Source organism: Vanessa atalanta, chromosome 4, assembly GCF_905147765.1.
Source record: "Vanessa atalanta chromosome 4, ilVanAtal1.2, whole genome shotgun sequence".
Classification (NCBI taxonomy): Eukaryota; Metazoa; Arthropoda; class Insecta; order Lepidoptera; family Nymphalidae; genus Vanessa; species Vanessa atalanta.
Window position 1 is genome coordinate 10,596,949 of NC_061874.1, and position 22,373 is coordinate 10,619,321.

Genomic DNA, 22,373 nt, shown 5'->3' on the forward strand with positions numbered 1-22,373 from the left:
AATCCAAAAAATTGAATGCCTGGACCCCTCAATCTCAGGATCTAATTCTATCTATTCTAACTAGATCAACGTGGTATTTATGAATAATCACCTTATGACCTCGAAATTAATATGTTCAAATAAGCTTCGTAATATACTATAGTTGGTCTTGAATGAGAAAAAATATAACAAAAAAATTGCCTAAGTTACTGGTAAAGTAATTGTAAGTATTAGGTAATCAAATAAGTGTTTTATAAAAATTATTAGTGACATCGTCTTCATCTGAGCTGTGTGTGTGTGTAATATTGTCTATCGTTAGTCCAAATAAAATAATAAAAGCTTAATTTTTGTTTCTACATACAATAAACTTGATGCTTGAAAGTAAATGAAGAATGCATAAATAGGTAAAGCATTTTAATATATATAAAAATGGCGTTTTATTGAATTACAAATTATTTGACTCGTAGCTATTTATAAACACTATACTCCTATTGAATTTTCCGTAACCATTGATGAATGAGAAGATTTAAACTTAGGACAAACTGCTTAAGAACACAGAGCCAGTGGATGAGGGTCGGTGGGTCGTCTGTTATCAATTACAGCTCGTACAAACACGGTCTGTTCCTGAATATTTGTTTTCAATTACATTAAATTAATGTAGCGGCCCACGATTGATGAAGTGGATTTATTCGAAGTGATTCGGAAGGGCTGCCTGTTAACGCTCTCGTCCGACTAAGATAAATAAAAGGAAGTACGATTTAACGATGGCGATTAAACGATGATCCACGTTTAATTTGATTTGGTTTACTTTATTGATTTAGGTTTGAAGATATTTGCACCGAATGATAATTATACTTCTGGTACGAGTTGTAAATTCTATATTCAATTAAATTATAAATTATTAGCAAAATAAAACAAATTACATTAAAATATACCCTATTAGCAAAATAAAACAAATTACATTAAAATAATGATTTTTGTTTGAGGTCATAAATAAAGAATATTTTTATAATTTAATGTTCTAATAATTTAATCGACTTGAGGCGTCAATTCACTGGAATCCATTCTGTCTACCTCCGTCCTATTCGATGATTTTACCCCTTTTATCTTCGTTTTGGATTTTTTTTATACGAAATTTAAATGTTAAAATAAATTAATTGATGTTCATGTTCTAAATTATTATCGTGATTAGTTTTAATTAACTATTTAGATTTAAATACTGGTTTTGCTGTCAGACTGCCTCGATTCAGATCAATTTATTACCTGCCATCTATTAAAAAGGTTAGTTTTATATGGAAAAGAATCGAAGTATTTATTGTAACTTATTCATTTTGTCTTATAAATATTATATAGAAGTAGTTAATATTTTTTTTTATTTGTTTCTTCAATTTAAATGTGGATTAATCCCATTAAAATTAGGGCAATTTTTGTATTTTTAGTCTTTTTAAGTTTCAAGAACTTAAATAGAGTATTAAAATGGTGGTAAAACTGTTAAGCAAACATGTTCCTTTAACAACCCAATAAGGACAAGTTAACCAATATATCGTTATGGCTTATTGTTATTGGTATGTTTTGCTATGAGATATTGTTTTCAAACGCAATAAATAGAATATACGTAATTAATATGTGCTTATTTACAATTGGGGCAGGAGATGTGGAGTCACATCGCAGGGTACTGGTTATGTTTCCTGAGCAATTAAGGGCGGTATAGAACAGTGGAACTATTGAGCGAATGCCGCTGCGTCGGTATTCCGATATTGCGCGATCCCTATCGTTCAAGTGATACGGAAATTTACGGAATATTCGGCATAGCTTTCGCGTCACTGCCTTCGCGTATTTTCCTTGTCTATTCATTAATACGGTGATTAATCTTTCGTCCACTGAATATATCATAAGAAAAAGGCAACAATACGGTTGATGATTTATTTTTATTAATTTTAGTATTATTTTTGTCAAAATAACATTACTACTTGTAAATGTGTACTGTGGCGTCATCCGATATATGTCTAACGGTGAATTAAATACTTATTTACTTTCAATTTCATCATTTAATTTATTTTCAACATTTATCTTGTCATATAAATTGTTAACATAAGATTAGCATGTATTTTAGCAATAACGTGTATGAATTTCACGAATTAGATGCGAACTTTAGTGAATCCTTTTTTTTATACTTTACTTCTTTTATAACCGATAGGAAGAAAACTCTTTTTCAGTAGATTTTGAATTTGTATTCAAAATCTACTGAAAAAGAGTTTTCTGTACATCATAATATGGGATAGATAACTTCTATCTCGTTTCGTTTCCAACGTCGTAATATGCAAGGAACATGTAAGGAATCGCTAATGTCTCTTATGATACTAATGTATATTTGCAGATGTGATGATGATGTAATATCCATTAGCAAGCCCTTTGGATGTTTGCCTCCATGCTATCAATAAAAATATACCTTCATAATTATGTTTTGATCCGAGGTGGGCTAGTAGTCTGTACATGTGAATCTTAAGAAGTTAACACGTTTAAGCCCATGGGAAGCACTGATTTATCGTATTATATTCATCTCATGCTTGGCAGTGAAGGAATACATATGTATGTAAAACCCCTGATGTGTCAGATGTAATACTAACATATGTGTCTTCATCAATCCGAATTGGAGCTGTGATGAATTGTGTTGTAGAATAAGCTCTAAGTTTTATCCTCTAAAGAAAAGAAGACCACAGCCATGCATTTATAGCTCGTGTTTTTTTTGTTTATGATAGATAGGACAAGCTAACAGACCATCTGGTGGTAACTTGTTATCAGCCCACCGGCATTGCCGGTGATGACGCTTCGAATTAGTGCGCATTGCGATTACCAATGACCCACATACCTTGAGAACTAAGAAGGTATGTCTCGTATTTTTTGTTATTGAACTAGCTACCTTAATATTAAGATCAGTGGTAGAATATGGTGGTGCATGCCCGGAAAAACACCTAAATTTCATGCCAAGTAATGTTTTATCATGGTTTGCTTAATAATGTAAAAAAAAGATTTGCACAGAATGCCCAAAACATACAAGTCGGATCGTGACTTAACTCGAGGACGTGTTATTAATATGCCCTTTTAAATTTAATCATACCATTTGGATTTAGGTCAAGTTGAGAGTTACATATATCATTTTATCACACAGCTATTTGAATTTAAAATAGTATTTTTCTAATTTAACATAAGTCGAATTATATTTAAAAACTCATTACAAAACTTGAAGCTTTATAAATTAAATTATAGGCGTAACTCAATCAAGAATTCAATTTGCAGTCTCATGGTCTATATATATTCGGTTATTCAGATAGGCTTTATACGTTAAAATCGCTTTGAGTTTTAAAGAGAAGTTAATTTGCACTCCATTTTATTGCTATAAAAAGGTTGATCTAATTACTCAATAAATAGGTTATACATAATATACTGCATTAAATGCCAACGTCACGTCGTGAACACGCCAGTCCAGATTTTAGTTTGCGCGTTGAAAGTATGTGCACCATATTCATTGTTATTTTGTGAACAAAATATTTGTGTGAGTATTTTATTTCTATTGAATCTTGATTGATGATTACTGGTTCTAAACCGGGCAAGCAATAATGAAGTATGTTGTTTTTGTCTTTATAAGTAATCTCGTGCTAGGTCAAGAAAAACATCGTAAGGCAGCCTCTATGAAAATTTTCCATATGTGATCTACATATAAACGCACAGTGGAACAACTTAGGGAAATAAGTCTTCCTCAAAAAAGAAATGAGGCCTCAGTCCAGCATACTGTATATTTTTGTAATTGCTCATTATAATCTGAATGCAAGGTGATGGCCCCTATTTTGAACCGTTTATTTAATTGTAATCTGGAATAAAATAGATTCATAATTATAAGTAAGATCAAAGTATTAAATAAATAATATAATTAAAATAAATCTCTACATTGAAGTCATAAACTTCAATTAACCTTACATAATATTCTAATAATTTTAAACTTATTTTTCACTCAAAGTAATATTATTTCATTGAAGGAATTAATAAATGTATGATAATTACTTAAAAATATACAGGACAATCCTTTGTTTCGTATATGTCTGGTAAGCTTAGTTGGAACTCGTCTCACGGCGCGTCGCGTCACGGCAAATTAATTATTTAACTCGTTAATTGCGACACGAGCGAAATATATAGAAACAAACCATAATTTGTCTGAAATGTTTCTAAGGCACGAATTATTTTATTGTTATGTTTTGCTAAGCTAATCTCTCTTAATGATGATGATGTTCTTATGTACAATAAATCTTTCAAAATATCAATAAAATAAACCACTTTTAAACATGATTCTACATCAAACTGATATATAATATTTTTTTTAATTACAGTTTTTTTACTAGATTTTCGGTTCTATCCTCACTCACATTGAAACTGCTTTGAACTTTTTGGCTAAACTTCTATTATCAAATAATAGTTTCTAAGTTTTAGTTATATTAAAAGAATAAAAAAAAAGTTTTAGTTTGATTAAACTAAACCGATTATATATACATAAGGATTTTTTTTATCAAAAGGTCATTTAACCTACAAAATGTCAGCAGTTGTCAGTGTCGAGTCCAAATGAATGAATGAAATGAACGATTAAGTTTTATTAACAATATAAACAATTTCAACAGCAAACCTGTATTGTAAAATCAACAAAACTTTCAAAGTCTTCAACAAACATGTTACTTCTGAGGAACTGTAAATTATTTGTATTACATATCACAATTGAATACAGTCGATGTAATGAAGAAGTAAATACCTCCTAACCTCCTTCTTTTGTGTCAGTTAAGATCAATAATACATTGACAAAATCGAAGGCCGCGTACTATAGTCATGTTAAAGACAATTAGCAAAGTAAAATAAATTTAATACATAATACAACGAAGGGAATACAAAAATCTAATTTTAGTAAAATTGTAACGACAGATACACGTCTGCAAATTAATTTCGAGGATGTCCCTTAGGAAATCCAATTAAATGAACGTCTCATTTGCTTCGATTCATTAAGGGAATTCTGTGACGCGAGTTCGACTCACGTACTAGAATTCAAATTAAAGATTTTCAATATTAAACCACAAGTAATTTATTCTATGTAATTTGGTGCACGGTGTAATTTTGAATCAAGATAAACTGTTTATTTAATCTCTTTGATTTATGTCAATCTGGTATCTGCTAATTCAAAGTAATTTGATTTTAAAAGCATTTTCGGTCTTTTATAAACATGAAGTCAAGAAAAGAGATCATTAATTCCTGAAAGGCCTTAGGTGTTCCAAATGTCCCTGGGCATATTAAATTCACGAGGCTTCCAGTAAAAAAATTGTTCGTCTGTCATCAACAGCGGTTAATTTCAAGAACTAGTCGTCTACACAGAATGTTATTATGTGCTTTGTAAGATCAAAAAGATAATGAAATGAATCGGACCAACGACTACTAGGTACTGAGGTACTTTTCAAACCACGGGAGTACCTGCTAACTCCGAGACGCTATTGTCAATTATATTTTTCATACAGAAAAGTCAATAACTCGAAATCTGCAGTATCAGCTACATATAATTTTGTCAGGAAGTTTTATATCAAAAGTTTAGCGTATTAAAAGTCCCGTGTAATATGGAAGTTAATTTATACTAAAATTTGATTAACATTTAAAGCGTGTTACTGAGATAAGAATACTGAGATAATACGTAGAGATCATTCTATTTTTATTTTCGCTTGTTTGAGTCAAATGATAATTATATATATATATATATATATTTTTCATCCTTATATTTCGTCTAAGTTTATTCATTTTGTGAAACATCTATTAGCCTAAGGCATATTATAATATAATAAGTAAGATTATAATAATGGCCCTTTTAATATTGCTGTAATAATAAAAAATATAGGATTATTTATTTTGATAATGAAACTCCTTGTTATATATTTTATTCCATATTGGTTTTCTTTAATTTTAAATTATTTTAATTATTATCAATGTCGATGTTTCAAAACTTATATGCGCAAGTTCTTACAACGGTCCTGGCCTTCTCCTATGTCGGATTTCATTACTAGTTCTAGCTTAGTTGTTATTAAGAACGTACGGCAGAATTTACTTTTCGGTTTTTAGACTGCTTTATATACGGTCAAGCAAAAACTACAAATATTTGACAACATAATAGTCAAAAAATATAGCAGACGCACCAAAATAAATTCAATGTACTTTCCGTAAGTAAATGGAAAGTTTACAAAAATTCTTTACGGACACTAATTTAACATGAACGAAGCAAGTGCAATAGCAAATTATTCTTTTTATCCCCTGGCGATGTTGCGTTATCTTGTTCATTGAACTGGAAAATATCCTGCATAAGCTGCAAGTGGAAAGCTAGAAGTTACCTTGGACTAAAAACTATAATAGAATTGCTACCTAATCAAAAATAAATGGAGCCTCGAATTGCTTTCATAGATGTCAACATTTCCTTTGCGATATATTTATAATACTGTATTTAGAAATACATTAAAATTTAAAATATGCGTATTATGTTGTTTTAATATTATATTCCTATTTAATAGTTATGATCAAATTGACATATTTTTATGAAAATTTAATAAAAATCATCATAGCAAGCATCGTATGTGCCATGTACGAAAGCCTCCCATATGTGCATCCCCTAAATTGCATTATAGTAGCGCCAAGGAAGGTAAAAAAGGTAGCTGCCTCAAGAGAAGGTTTGGAGCATAATCCACCACACTGCTCCAATGCGGTTTTGTGGAATACAAGGCAGAATTTCGTTGAAATTAGACACATGCAGGTTTCACGATGTTTTCCTTCACCGTCGAGCACAAGATGAGTTATAAACACAATTTAAGCACATGAAAATTCAGTTGTGCTTGCCTGGGTTTGAACCCGAAATCGTCGGATGCACGCTTTCTAACCACTAGGCCATCACGGCTCTTTGTGCGTATATATATGTGATATTTATAATATATGTAGGTATATCTGATGTTAGAAATTTTCGGTTCACACAAGGTACTGAACCAAGTATACAGTAATAATTAGATATAAGGTTGATTGATTGTTAAATTAATTATGATAGTTGATTATTAATCAAAATTTAACTAGAGTCTAATTCATTTACATTCGGTAATTGCTACCTACTTTGTATTTCATGAATATGGAACTAATAATAGGGGATAATAATTAAAAAAAATAAATGTAATGTACATTTAAAATATTAAATTTTATCATAAAATACAGTTGATTTCATTTTTTATCATTAAATTAAAATTAACACTAGGCTCCGATGATTTCCACCGAAAATAAATAATTCAATATATTTTTTTATCTTACACAAGAATTAAATATTGCGAAGTCCGCGCTTTTCATCATCTATATAATTTATTATCGAGTATACGTCATCTTAATCAATCAGCAGAGAAAAATACCTAACCAGAACTGTTCGATCAGGAAAGAACAAATTCTTTCGAAATGTCGTCACCTGCGAACCGTCACCTGTCCATTCTCGAAGAACAAACCCATAAGTTGAAATTTATCAATGATTACGATCTTGAAATTTCAGAAAATGATATTATGTGAATTTGACTTTTATTATTATAAAACTTAAATGATTCTAGCGGCGAATTAATAGATCAAGTAAGTTAGTAGTTAGTAAGTTTTAATATTTAATAGATAACAAGAGAGTTTTTAAGGGCTATCCCTTGAGAAACTGGACGAAAATAAAATGGTATAGTGCTGTACCATTTTATTTTCGTCCAGCTTCTCAAATCAATATATAAATGTATATATATGATACCAACGCGTAAAGTTATAATCGTTGATTTCAAAGCAGGTTAAATAATAAATTCAATTGTATTTATTTAAAAATTCAATATAAATTATTGGAAAGCAGTAAATAATGACTTTTTGTCGGTTCTTATCGGAAGAATCAACCTTTTTAAACTTAAGGGAAAAATGTTCTTTTACTAGCTTATTCCATCAAAGAATATATTAATTTTGTTTCATCTATAATATTAATAAATGTTTATATTTCGTAATTTCATATCGATTTACTGTTTATTTGGTTGTCTGGACGTCAAGCTTGAAGTTTCCCGAGATCAATAAGACGAAGTGAAATTTATTAAGACCAATCATTACGAAATCCGACAACTGCCAAACTGTCGAACTCTGTAGCGATTCTTTTATTAATTGAATGAGGTAACTTGTCGAAAGCACTTAATTGGATTTCGATAAGTAGGTAATTGTACTGTCTTTTGAATGGCTCTGACCTTTATGTTTTTATGCGATTACTTTAATGGGCTATTTAGTATACAATAGGTTAATTCTAAGATAATATGATACCAACGCATATATATATACATAAATATTTTTCGTGTGATTTGTGAAGTATAGGGTTTAATAATTTATCTTATATACTAAGCTACTGAGCCGGTTTTGGCATAAAATTAAGAGATATTCCACAAATCTCTGTAAATGTAATGCACTGCAAATCATCGAAGCCGGCTTTTTGGTCATTGAGAAATACAAAAAAAATACATGAAAATATATATATTATTGATAGCAGTCTAATAAAAATCGAGTGATTTTCTAAAAAAGGGTAGAATTGCGACTACCTGGAGTCTTACATATTACAGCTTAAATCATCCGAGTAATTCTAAGACATTTTCGAGTTTATGAGAATTACTAAGAATGAAGTATATTCCTCTTCCTTCCTTTCTTAATATCTACTAAAAAGATGTGGGACGAGCGGTAAAATTATTGTTTATAATTTAAGAACATTATTTTAACTACTTTTAATAAACCTTCTAAAAATATATATAATTTATTTTCATTACATCATTGTCTTGAAGGCAAAATACTAGCGACATTTTCATCCTAATGTCACACAATCATAGGCGCGTTTTAACCTTTTACATTGGGTGGGATCCATGCATATTTGGTTTGATACCAAGAATTCCGTTTTATTAATTATTAATAATTGTAATTTTCATGGTGGACTGTTGAGCTCTTTTATTTGGTACCTACATTGTGCGGGTTGTGAAAAAATAAGTAATCCGTCATTTTAGGGCGACGGTCATCTTGTATTTACAATAACTGAGTTTATTTTATTGTACTATTATCACAACTTAGCTTGCGTACCAAATATCAGAATAATTGATCAATAGGAAGGGGGTTAAATTTCAATTACCAAATTTGACTCAAAGAACAAACAGGGTAAGCTAAATTTTTGTTTAGCTTGCCCTGTTTGTTCTTTGAGTTCGGAAATGGTTTTCCGTTTAATTATAAGTTGATTGACGACCTCCGTGGTCGAGTTGACGACCTCCGTGGTCGAATAGTATGTACACCGGTTTTCATGGGTACGCCACTCCGAGGTCCCGGGTTCGATTCCCGGCCGAGTCGATGTAGAAAAAGTTCATTATTTTTCTATGTTGTCTTGGGTGTTTGTGGTACCGTCATTACTTCTGATTTTCCTTAACACAAGTGCTTTAGCTACTTAGATTGGGATCAGGGTGATGTGATATTGCCCAATATTTATTTATTTATATATTTATTGTAATTTTTATTAAGTTATTTAATTTAAACAACAATTACATTTGATATAGTCACTACAATAACACTTCAATTACCAATATTCAGTTTTAGATAAATTAAGTTGCTTACTTGCTAAGTAAAACATCTAGCCGTGACAAGTTAACACTTACAAGGTCAATGTGAAGTTAGGTGTCGACTTTTTTTGGTAGACCATTTGCATATAATGTTTTGCTTACGGCTAACGTTCCAAATTGTTGAGTTTATTTTCGATTATGATAATATAAGCAATACTCAATTATCATAAATACAAAAGTAGCTTTATCTTTTAGTCAATTTGGACAAGACACTTGTGAAATCCTATTTATAACTTTACCTAATTAATTATTGTTTAATATTTTTGACGATAGCTGGCACCACTTGTGTTTAAACTATCATGTTTTTCTAATATATAGGAACTATAAAATAAATAATTTACTTTATCATATTTCCGTACTAGGAGCAAAATTTAGTATATATATTTATGTTACCGCTAATTTAAATTTCTTGGAGAAGTAGAAGAAATGCTATCTAATATGACGTTGGTTGGTATATAAACATTTTTTAATTATTCTGATAACGGTTACCGATAAAAAAGGAATCATAGTAACTGAAAAGTAAAGTCTTAAGATGGACATAATTCGTAGTTTAGTGATCGATATTCAAGGAAAGGTCTAGACTGGGTGGTAGCTGGTGGTGGTGGTGACTGAAAAGGCAATAACAGCAAGAAACAATAATTAAAAATAGAATACTATAGTATATTTTGAAACTTTGCAATTGACGGTTATTCTACCATTGGTTTTTTTAGTTATATCAGACTGGTCCGAATTTTGATCTTGATGATTGTAGCTAAATTATACATGTAGAATTAAAAAAAAAAGTACATCAAATTGCAAACTAAACAATGAGTAATGTTGTGTTTGTTAAGGATTTCATGAGTAATTACGTGAGATTATTGTCATAATTTGGCGTAAAACATTATGATGAGATGTTTGGTCTTCCTGAAGTAAGAATGTTCAAAGTTTCGCGGTTGAAACTTCTAGATTAAAGCGCGGAACAGTTGCAGATTATAATAATTTGGCCACGATCTTGTTCCACTCTCATGAAGGTTAGTTATTCAGACTTAGTTAATTAACTTAGTTGTAAGTAGGTTTGAATTCGGGCCGCTAATTAAAACTTGCCTGAATTAATATGAGTCACGTACGCATGTCGTAATTGCTTTCTGATATGGAATGTTTTCGTTCGACATATTTTAAATCTCTTATTATATCTGTTAAGTGACAATGTTAGCAAAAACAGCAGATATTTTTAGTTATTTATTTTAAAAGGTATTTCTGTAAGTAAAATGGTATCTAATTATTTTCTATGGTAAAAACTTTCCATATAAATATTAGCCCTATAAAATAATTATAGGAACCTCTTTATAAAATCGATGGAGGTTATGAAAAAATCACCTACACGCAAATATACAAGGGACACAGAAGTTTTTTTTCTTCAGAAGGCTTAAAATCGATATAACTACGTTGTCTAAGTTCTAATTATATCCCAGACAACTGCGCAGGATATATAATACTGTACAAGTGTGTACGCAAACACAAGTGCTCTTTATTGCCTGGGATTTGAGCGAATGATAACCACGATTGACCTCGCTATCTGCTACGCTGTAAGCTTGCAAATAGATTGTCACAAAACCGACTCTGTTAGCTCTGACTCAATATGGTCTTGCTGGTCTTACCCCTAGAGTGTTTTTTAAGAAACTGTGTGCTTCACATACAGTAGCACCGAAGGCCAGGCCTCTTCATTCCAAAATTGTTGATAAACAACCTAATTTTAAGGTTAGAATTACAATATTTATTCTTGTGTATTAATATTATTTCAATATTTTAGGTTAGGGGTAAGACCGAGAAGATCAAATAGAGTTAGAGAGTCAAGCTTTATTAACCAATTTAAAAAAAAAAGGAGAGTCTACAACAAGTTACCCTATTCTGTGAACGGAAGATGCGTTGGCTGCGTGTATTTTAGGCCGCTGGTTGGTCAGCACCGCTTAGAAAATTGGCTAGGCGTTTAATTGAATGGTTAATTAAGCTAGCTGCCTGTGACATATATATATGATGCAACAGAAGAAGTTTTCTTAGCATTTTTTAGTTTTTATAAATAGATTTCTTATATTTCGTCCATGTCGATTATTACTAATTTTTTTATTTAAAGATAAAACGCCAAGAGTAAAGGCCAGTTTTCTTTAAAACATGAACGATGAAAGTAATTTGAAGTAAAAACATTTAATTGTTATTAAGAATTTGAAATAAAGCCAAATGACTGCGTACTCTCTTCTATTGCTTATTCGTTCCAAAACGATAGATTACATCGAACACTCGGTGTAGGATAGCTTTTCCAATAGCAAGTGGCTAGAAATGAAAGCCTTTATGGGTCGTAAATAGAAAATTACAGTCTTGGCCGACTCAGGGTCATTTTCACCGGACGTTCACTGTTAATATTGAACGAAGTCAGTTTTCCTCGTGGTCATTCGGTGTCGCACTTTTAGTGAGTGTTTTTTTAGATCCCGAAATCAAGACTTTTTATTGTTTTATTTAGTATAGGTAGAGTATAAATATTTGAATGTTTATTTTCATCTCGTTGAAAAGATTTTATCGTCAATAATTTTCTGATAGTATATTTATTTGGTTAAACATAAATATACAATGAAGCAATATTGCAAGTATGTAGGGATATTTTTTAGTTTCTTATACGGTATTTGATACAGTAATTTAGCTTTGAGTACTAGAAACGTTCACAATACTGTGATTTAGCGGTTATCGTATAGTGCCGGATGTAGCTTTGGTACTCGTATCTATTGTGAGGACAGAATTGGAAGTTGCGAGCACGATTTGTGATTTCAAAATATTAATTTTTTTGCTTTATTTATTTATTTCACAAGATTTTAGTGATTATCAAAAAATGTATGTGTGTGTGTATTTATACCAATGTGTAATGAGTTTATAACCTAAAAAAATAATGAGTCTTATTTTATAAATAATAATAACTTATTCGTAATTAAATGTAACTTGAATTTCATGATGTTTACAGAATTTTGCTTGATTAAATAGTCAATTAAAATGTATGAGTAATCTAAACAGCCTGTCTGAAGTGCGGCGGTGCGAGACATTTACGCTTGTAAAATAGTGCAGTATGCGTAGTATCTTTAGTATTATCGGTTTTGATGGTAAAAACAACATAACATATCTGCAAGCCACTCGTGATTAATTATTGACTACTAGAATTGATATAACAATTGACCTTGTATTGTCACCTTGCTATTATTGTTCGTAAAGATAATAAATTAAAATAAAACCATAATAATGTTCTGAAATCAACTTTATTAATATTTCATAAAAAAAACTTACGTTTTAAATACAGTTATTCTATGAATATTATCGATAATTCCTTAATTGTACTTTTAACATTGCCACTTGAAAATATAAGTCTTAATTCAATTCAATTAATGAAAATACTTTTTTATACTATGTTAATTGAAATTGTATGTATTACAGTTATGTACTTCGTAATTTATTTTTATGTTATTTTGGTAGGCAGACAGGCAAATGGGTTACCTGAAGGTAAGTGACCATTACTGCCAATATTTAGTATTTTAAGTTTACTACGTACTACTCATTGATTATTTTACCAATGCGTCTTCCAATCTTGGGAGCTAAGATGTTACGTCCTTTGTACAGGTAGAGTCACAAGCCAGTAGTACTGGTTCACTCATCCATCCAACAACATTAAGTATTACTGTTTGCGGTAGTATTTATGAAGAGTTGGTCGTACCTATTCAGACTTGCACAAGGCCTTTGCTTTTTTGCTTGAAACTTATTTTCTTTTTCTTTCATCATTGATTTTACATTTGAAAAAAGAAGACAGTACTACAGACTATGTTTAACTAATAACGTAACAACATTTATTGTTGTAATTATAAGTACTACTTATTTAATTATTTATATGAAAGAATACATATTTAAGGATTTTATCGTTAAAAACAGTAACATTGGTCGTCTATACAGATGCCGCCGACGTAATCTTGACATTGAAAGCTGCAGGAGATTGGGTCACAGAAGTTAGCTAAAAAACATAAAGTCATATTACAATATGTCATGTATATTTAAAATAAGTTATTGGTTTAATGATACAAGGAATTACAAAAAAAAAAAAACAATCAAATTTTTGTTTCTCCACGGTCGTAGCAATATTAATTTAACTATTAAATAATATTGCAGTCATGTAATTATATAAATGCATAAATAAGCTATACTATATATAATACAAAAGACACATAAAACTATCAATCCTAATAATAATAACTTTGTTTATTTATAAGTCCGAATAGATTATCAAAGCTGAGAACGCGTCGCAAAATAGCTGGCCACTACACACAAGTAAGTACACGCACACTAGTAAAGTAGCATGACGTTTAGCGTGTGTCATGCCTAGTTGTAACGCACACCAAGATAATAAAGTTGGCTTGTTTGTTTTAGTTCTATTTTAGTGCGACAATCTATCGAGATTTATTAATAATCTAAGCATAATAAATAGAAATAAAACACCGAAAGCACGGACAAATAAAATATATACTGATCTTAGAGGAAATGTTTCCTAAAAAATTTGTTGGCCTTGACTCGTAATTTTTTTTTAGTTTAAGACAATTTTAGAATAGATGTTCAAGTAATGTCATAAAACCAAATTGTCCGACCCTGACTCCACAAAGTCGTGTCTACCCTGCACCTTCCGATAATATCTCGAGATGCGACATCATGATTTCTTCCGCATCCTCTTCTCCCCTCGAATGTCAAAGGATTCATAATATCGAACTAATGGAGTTTGGTGAAAAATACACATTTTGGGACGTATTGAATCAAGAATATCATTCCCTTTATTATCTACAATTTCGTGGGAAACATTTTTCTTTAACAGCAATATTAATCGCAAGAAACGAAAAAATATTGAAAAAACGGTTTTTTTTCGATTTGACACTGAAAATAGAAATTACGGGTAAGTTAAATGCCATATTCGGTGTCAGTGTGTCGAAATACATATAAGTGTCTATACGAAAACATTGATCAATCCAAAGTATGGTTAAACGGATGTTTATCCAAAAAATGTATTAATGATATAGAAAAAAAGAAAAAAAAACTGAAGCAAAAAAAAGATCTAAATAATCGTTTCTTATGTCAAATTACTTTTTTGTCCCATTTGCTGTTGTTTTTAGCCCAGAGGATCGGAATTGCGATTCAACGGGGAAATGCTGCTAGAATTCTTGCCACCATTCCACGCGGTCAAGATTTATACAGTAAATATTTTAAATTCATATTTGTATGTATATTTAAGCACTTAATGTTATCAATTCTTATGATATAGATATAGTAAATGGTTTTAAAGATTGGCTATGAATTTTGAAGATATTTCGATTAGCTTGAGGACGTAAGCATCTCGAATTACCTTTCTTTATATATTCGTTGATAATTAACAAATTAAAACTAATCTTTGTGATAGATCTTGTATAGTCTTTAAATCAAATCAAATCAAATATTATAAACAGCGAAGTTAATACCAGTCCATGTTTGCTGAAGAATTTTCATATTGGTCAGAGTAAAGCGGTTAAAATAGCAAAACCGTTTGTGCATAACAATAAGTTATGCGGTATAAAGTGAGTCTATCGATTGTATTGTGGCCCCGGAAAGTGATAACAATACCCTGAATCTATTAGATTCTATCGGTGTAATACACTCCGCTATTGTGTCATTTTATTTGCTACTGGCTTTATGAATATTTTTCGAAGTCTAAAATTAGAATATAACAATAAACGATACTTAAACATAACCGTATAACGATTATTTTGATATCGTATTGAAATAATATAAAAATAAACAACACGAAATTTAGGATATCATTTATTAATATTTTTATTTTTAAATAAGTAGATGAATTATCAATAAATTTTAAATGCATTGACATGATCCAAATTTACACATTCCTCCGATGTAGTGCATACGGTGACACATGTTGTTGCAAGCCACGATATCACAATATAGCAGTGATCTTGGCGATTTCTCCTCTTGATCTAAAATGTATATTGAAAATTAACGTTTAATCGGCAGAGTTTTTAAATATTTTGGAAGTAAGAACAGTTTGAATGTGATTACGTCGACTCTGGTCTGGGGTTCTCTTTGTCAGAATCTTAACAAATTATTTCGGCTTCTAACACTCATTCATCTTGTGCTCGATCGTGAGGAAACCTGTATGCTTCGAATGAAAATCTGTCACATGTTTATTCACCAGCCGGCATTGGAGCAGCGTTTTGGTAAGCTCAAATAGTGGTAAGTTCAAAAACCGGCTACCTACCTTGAAGCACAGGTGAGAAACCTGTGTTTACCTAGCATTCTTGCCACCATTCCACGCGGTCAAAAGGTATACAGTAACTATTTTTAATTCATATTTGTATATATATTTAAGCACTTAATGTTATCAATTCTTATGTTGACATAATAATAAGGGAAAGGTACTTAATTAACTTTGGAAAATAATATAGTATATCTCTGATAATCGCAATTGTGTTGATGCGTTCATAAACACATTACATATAATCTCATTTCAACGGAAATCTTGATAACGACAAGTTTGTTCAAGGTTATGTTTCTATGAAGTAACACAAGTGCTTGGTTGTTTGTTGACTTAATTATAAATGGATACTTCAAAGCGATTGTTCTACTACGTACGATTGCGTATGTAATTTTACTGTATATTTTAATAACAAAATTAATATTTTTTAGTTTTAAATGTTTGTTATTATTAGCATTCGGCATTTTGCTCAGAACTGGAGATCTTAATGAAATGCTACCCACAGAAAATAAATTTGTTTGTGTTTATTATAAAACAACAACAATACGCAAATTTATAAATGAATAAAGAAGTTTCACCTTAAGTTATTGTTAGTTAAAATTAAAACTCTAAGGATAGACTTGATAAGTATCGGCGAAATAAACTCAGTGTGATTTTTTTTGTCAAATCTTCAAAATCTTCAAAACGTCAAAATCTATCATGTACGTTGTTTTTATAAAATAGTTGGACGGCCAGATGGACCACCTGATGGTGAGTATTCTCTACCGTTCACACGCATTTGCTCTGTAAGAAATATTAACCATTCCTTTAATCGCAACCAACCTTTGAAACTAAGATTTCCTATCCCTTGTAGTCACACTGGCTCACTCACTCTTCATCAAGACATGACAATACTAAGTATTGCTATTTGGAGTTAAATATACGATGAGAAGGTGGTATCTACCCAAAACGGTTTGCACAAAGCCCTAGCACCAAGTAAACGTATGACTACGCACCTACTAACTAATTGTATAATAATCTTTTGCACAACAAACGTTCCTTTATATCTATTGTATTTATGTGTAAAATTTAGCAACAAAGGTACGTGAACGTATCTATTAAGCCTTTAAATACAATACCTTGTTCTTGACATTGACATTTTCCGTTGGAGCAATTTCCTCCAGGATACCCTAGGTTCCCACAAGCTACATCACATACGTCCGTGTTGCAAATATCAACGTCTTTATTATCGGCATAACTATCGCTTATCTCCATTACAGCTTCGTCAACGGAAGGTATTTCATTATCTGAAATAGATTGTATGGAAATATGAATAACAGATTACATAAATTGTTTTCTTAATCCATCCATCATTTGAATAGAAAAAAATATCTTAAGACAATTTTTCTTAATATTGAAAAAAATCAAAATATATAAATAAGACTTGTTGTGACTTAATTTTTATATGATATAGTATTTTTTTCTAAAAAATATCAAACGGGTATCTTGCCTTCGTCGCGATATCGGTCACACCTGCAGACACCGTTAACACATCCACCGCTAGGATAACCCATGCGGCGACAGCGTCGATCGCACTCATTATAGTCACAGCGGAGATCTTTGGAACCTGCATCAATGTCTGTAATAAAGGCATGAACGTGAACTAGTATTGAAGCTTTATTTAACTTACAAATGATATTGGGCTTTGAAAATCTCAGCCCTTGTATCATTTTAATAAGCCTGGAAGACCACTTCTAAAGCATAAGTGTAAAACCCATTTTTTCTATTTAGTTATAATGTACGTAGTTGGAAGGGCAAGTGGGTCATCTGGTAAGTGGTCACCGTCGCCCATAGATATTGGCGCTACAAGAAATATGAACCATTCCTAAATCGCCAATGCGCAACCTTGGTAACTAAGATGATACGTCCCTTGTGCCTGTAGTTACACTGGCTTACACACCCTTCAAACCGGAACACAACAATACTGAGTACTGCTGTTTAGCGGTACAATATCTGACGATTGGGTGGTACCTACCTAGACAGGGTTGCACAAACCTCTGCCCCCAAGTTAAGTTATTATTTAAAAGGTGTTAACTTATTACAAAACAATGCTAAAGACCATAACTACTGTTCAGTCGAAATTTATTAGTTATGAAAGGGTTGAAGTATTGTGGCTTTACCAATAAATGTCGTCTAGTTACACTTATGATTAATGTTAAAATTTTATTTTATCAAACTTGAGAGCCGTAATATAATATTACCTTTAGGTGTAAGGTAATTGTAGCACATGCAACGGTTATCAACGCATTCACCATCCGTGAAACCCATTCTACGACATTGTTGTTCACAGGTTCTATTGTTGCAGCCTTGTAAATTTTTATGTAATTTGCTCTCTTCTAGTTCTGTGAGATGAGATAATATTCCAGACATGTTGACGTTTTATAATGATTTAATTGATAGAAATATGATGTATGTATATATCTAGGTTATATTGTATGGTTAGCAGATAGAAATTTAATAAATTTAAATGTTGCCTGTTTCGTTTTGTGGCTTGTTTATTCGGTTGCAGATCCAGATGACTAGGTTCGAATCCCGGATTGAGACAAATAAAAAGTCATTGAGTTTTTATGTCTCGATTTCTTTAGTTAGTCTAAAGTCAGGAACTTAGTACATTTAACGTTTGTAATGCCTTGGAAAGCACGAAAAATTGTTTATCTGGCAAGAGAACTCTCTACAGTCTTGTATGACTGTCGTTTGATGATGTGATAGTGAGATATATATTATAGATTTAATATTACCTTTAGCTGGTAGGTAATTGTAGCACTTGCAACGGTAATCGACGCATCCACCACCCCCGAATCCCATTCTACGACAGAGTTGGTCACAGGCCCTATTGTCGCAGGCAAGTAAATTTTTTTGTAATTTGCTTTCTTCTAATTCTGTAAGATGAGATGATACTTCAAGAGGCTTTATAATTATTTCATTGATAAAATGTTGATTAGCAGATATAAATTTCATAAATTTAAATATTGTCCATTTGGTTTAGTGACTTGTTTATTAGGTTGAAGATCGGACGACGGGGTTCTAACCCCAGATTGAGACAAATAAAAAGTTATTAAGTAATTCTGTCAAGATTTTTTAGTTACAACTCAAAGTTAGGAACTTAGCGGTTTTTGTTGTTTCTCATGCATTGGAAAACATGTAAAAATGTTTATCCGGGACGTAAACTCTCTACGGTCTTGTATGTTTGCCATCCGATGATATGATCTTGAACTATATATAATATAGATTGAAAATTACCTTTAGCTGGTAGGAAATTATCACACTTGCAACGGTCACCGACGCATACACCACCCGTGAAACCCAATCTACGACAGAGTTGGTCACAGGCTCTATAGTTGCAGGCAAGTAAATTTTTATGTATTTTACTTTCTTCTAATTCTGTAAGATGATATAATGTTATAAGAGGCTTTATAATTATTTCATTGATAGAAATATTGATTAAATATCCGATGACTTGGTTCAAATCCCGGACTGAGACAAATAAAAGGTTATTAAGTTTTTCTATCAAGATTTTTTTAGTTACATCTAAAAGTTTGCAACTTGGCAGTGTTTGTTGTTACTCATGCATTGGAAAACATGTAAAAGCGTGTATCCGGCACGTAAACTCTCTACGGTCCTGTATTTTTGCCGTCCGATGATAGAGTCGTAAAATATATATAATATTAATTTAATATTACCTTTAGGCGGTAGGAAATTGTCACACTTGCAACGGTCACCGACGCATACACCACCAGTGAAACCCATTCTACGACAGAGTTGGTTACATGCTCTGTTGTTGCAACCGAGTACATTTTGATGTAATTTGGCTCTTTCTAATTCTAGAAATAACGATTTATGTTATATGGTTGGCAGGCGGAAATTAACTAGATTAACAATTGCATCTTTCACTTGGAGAACACTTGGAGTCATTATGATAAAAATATGAGTTATAACTTGATAATTACGGCAAGAGAGTTAAGGACAATAGGATGGTTCCTAGCGTAGTCAATAAAGTACCAGTTATTATTACATAGATTAAAGCTCAGCTGTCAAGGAAAACCGCCATACGATATGGATTTAGATAAACTCATCTGGTTAGGTAGGTGGCTAAGTTATAAGCTATTCTACAGGCAAATAGCAATTCTTAGTAGGTATTATTGTGTTCCGGTTTTAAGGGTGAGTGAGCCAGGGTAATTATAGGCACATGATGTTATATTCCAAAACATCTTAGTTTCCAAGATTGGCCAGTGTCAGTAAGGTGGTGGAAGCCATTAATCATCAGGTGGCTCATTAGCCTAACGGACTATTTCATTTCTAAAAAAGTCCTGTTAAGTTTCTTTTATCGGTATAAGGTATTTTTTGTGAACCGGTGGTATATTTTTTTACCAATCAATAAGTAATTTTAATACTTATATATTGAATAAAAACACACATTGATTTGCCAGCAGGTGGACCACGTCTACCTTCAACCATTAACATAAAAAATGTCGCTAATTAAATCCATCAACCCGTAGTGGAGCGTTCGTGGTTGAAAAAGATTCAAAATATTTTCAACAGAAGATTTTTACCCAGTAAAGGCATAGTTACGGAACCTTTTCTCCGCCTCTATTTATTTAATATCACAGATTTGTCAATATCAGATTTTGTCCACGCCAAAGGGTCAATAAATCCACTTGTTGTGTATTAATATAAATCCTGCAATTTAGCATAAAGTGTTTCATTTACCGATCTTGTGTGGTTTCTGTTAAAATTAACATACTTGCTTAAAATATATAGATTAGCGCTTCGTAGTTGTTAGATGAACACCATCAAAGTTTATTTTATTTATTTATTTATACTTTATTACACCAATACTTAATAATACATTATACCTAAGGAATAATATTTACAAAAGTTGCATGAATGAAACAGGCTGCCTCATCGCTAAAACAGCGATCACCATCAAAGGTTCATAGTGTATACGTCCAAAGATAGTTTTTTCTATTTAAACTTAATGTTACCTCCAGCTTGAAGGAACTTGTCACAATGGCAACGATTTCCGACACAAACACCGCCCGTGAAACCCATTCTATGACAGAATTGATTGCACTCCTGATTGTTGCAACGATATGCATTTTGATTTACTTTACTGTCTTCTAGCAAATCTGAAGACAAAAATGTATTTCTAATAGGCCATATTATAAATTCAAACGATTTAGATAAACTTTTGGAACAATTCAGTTTATTTTTCAGTTTAATGATTTTTAAAAATCGTTTGTTCAAAGTCTGGAATATATTTCAACATGATCAAAGCAAAAATCGACGAAAAGAAATGCAATTCTTTAAATTATTATTTCTTTCGTTTTTTAGAGTGAGTAGGTGGCATCTGCCATAGACCTATTAACCCAGTCAGCCAATGTATCAATCTGCTCCTGTCTAAAGTAAGTGCGTATTACGTAAAGAAGAAACTTACCGTCATCATATATATTAACAATAACCGACGCGTTCACTACGCAGAGCACAACCATAAACATAATCCCTTCCAAGTGAAACATTGTTAGATTTTCACACGTCCCTCGAATATTAAATAAAAACTAAATTGAAAATGTCCCGAGCCGTTTTATATGAAGTCGGACGCACGGTGGGACTTAACCGGGCGCGGTTGTGGTTATGAATCATGTATGCCTTTGTTGATCGATTTAAATTATGAAGAGTAATTCTGGACCGATAAGATAGTTTAGCGTACAATACAGTGTGTGTTTAATAAAACGGATTAAAAATAATTACTAGAAATAGAAATAATTTAGTCGGTGATACGGCTTCGTACAAGTCTGGGTAGGTCATAAAATATGACGAGTAGTTACTACCGCCAAATCGAAATACTCAGTACTTCTGTTTTAAGGTTTGAGGGGTGAGTGAGCCAGTGTAACTACATGCACAAGTAAAATTTTAGTTCCTAAGGTTGGCGGATTGGCGATGTATTGCGAGGAATGATAAAAAAATTACTTTGCTAATTTTCGGAGCCATTAGCAGTGGTCAACGTTACCATAAGATGACCCATTTGCTCGTCCGCAAACCATGCTATAACAATAAGAAAATATAAAAATATTTGTTTATTTATCGTTCTTTCAAATCACTTTTGACGCTTTTAGTGTAGATTTATTATTTTAATTGAGTTTAGTAATTTAATATATGCATGTTTTTATTTCCAGGCAACATCTCAATCAAAACATTTTGATTACAGTTTTAATTGAGTTTATATTGTGTGTGTTATGTATTAAGTGTGCTCGTTGTTCATCTTGTGTCATTGATCTTAATGGGATTCCGGATTTCTAGGTCAGAGGCAGTACTTCTATTAAATTGTCATTGATCGTAAATCGCATCAAAACGTAATTAATAATACATGGGCT

At 31.6% G+C, this 22,373-nt stretch overlaps 1 protein-coding gene across 7 annotated transcripts; it reads right to left on the reverse strand.

The window, feature by feature from the left end:
* Positions 1-13,115: 13,115 nt before the first annotated feature.
* Positions 13,116-21,647, reverse strand: LOC125063862 (tenascin-like). 7 transcript variants are annotated; one of them, XR_007119574.1, is made up of 10 exons: positions 21,437-21,647; positions 20,985-21,128; positions 19,683-19,823; positions 19,243-19,383; positions 18,741-18,881; positions 18,204-18,344; positions 17,453-17,581; positions 17,082-17,249; positions 15,967-16,746; positions 15,601-15,685 (listed from the first exon to the last, which is right to left on the reverse strand). XR_007119574.1 is itself a non-coding variant. In XM_047670542.1 (9 exons), exons 1-9 carry the CDS (start codon positions 21,516-21,518, stop codon positions 13,601-13,603), a joined length of 1,176 nt encoding a protein of 391 aa, XP_047526498.1. In that variant the 5' UTR covers positions 21,519-21,647; the 3' UTR covers positions 13,116-13,600. The 7 variants fall into 7 exon arrangements, 6 of the variants coding, with proteins under 6 accessions (XP_047526498.1, XP_047526497.1, XP_047526496.1 ...); XM_047670542.1 differs by lacking the exons at positions 15,601-15,685; positions 15,967-16,746 and adding an exon at positions 13,116-13,689; XM_047670541.1 differs by lacking the exon at positions 15,967-16,746 and having other exon boundaries at positions 15,502-15,685; positions 17,453-17,569.
* Positions 21,648-22,373: the final 726 nt, after the last annotated feature.

What these genes read in the sequence shown, in the direction of transcription:
- LOC125063862 (XM_047670540.1), bottom strand. Translation starts at nt 21,518, where the DNA reads ATGTTTCACTTGGAAGGGATTATGTTTATGGTTGTGCTCTGCGTAGTG. An exon ending in TAATTTCCTACCAGCTAAAG is followed by an intron (nt 18,882 to 19,242) that starts GTAATTTTCAAT and finishes CTCATCTTACAG; the next exon opens with AATTAGAAGAAAGCAAATTA. An exon ending in TGACCGATATCGCGACGAAG is followed by an intron (nt 17,250 to 17,452) that starts GCAAGATACCCG and finishes AATCTATTTCAG; the next exon opens with ATAATGAAATACCTTCCGTT.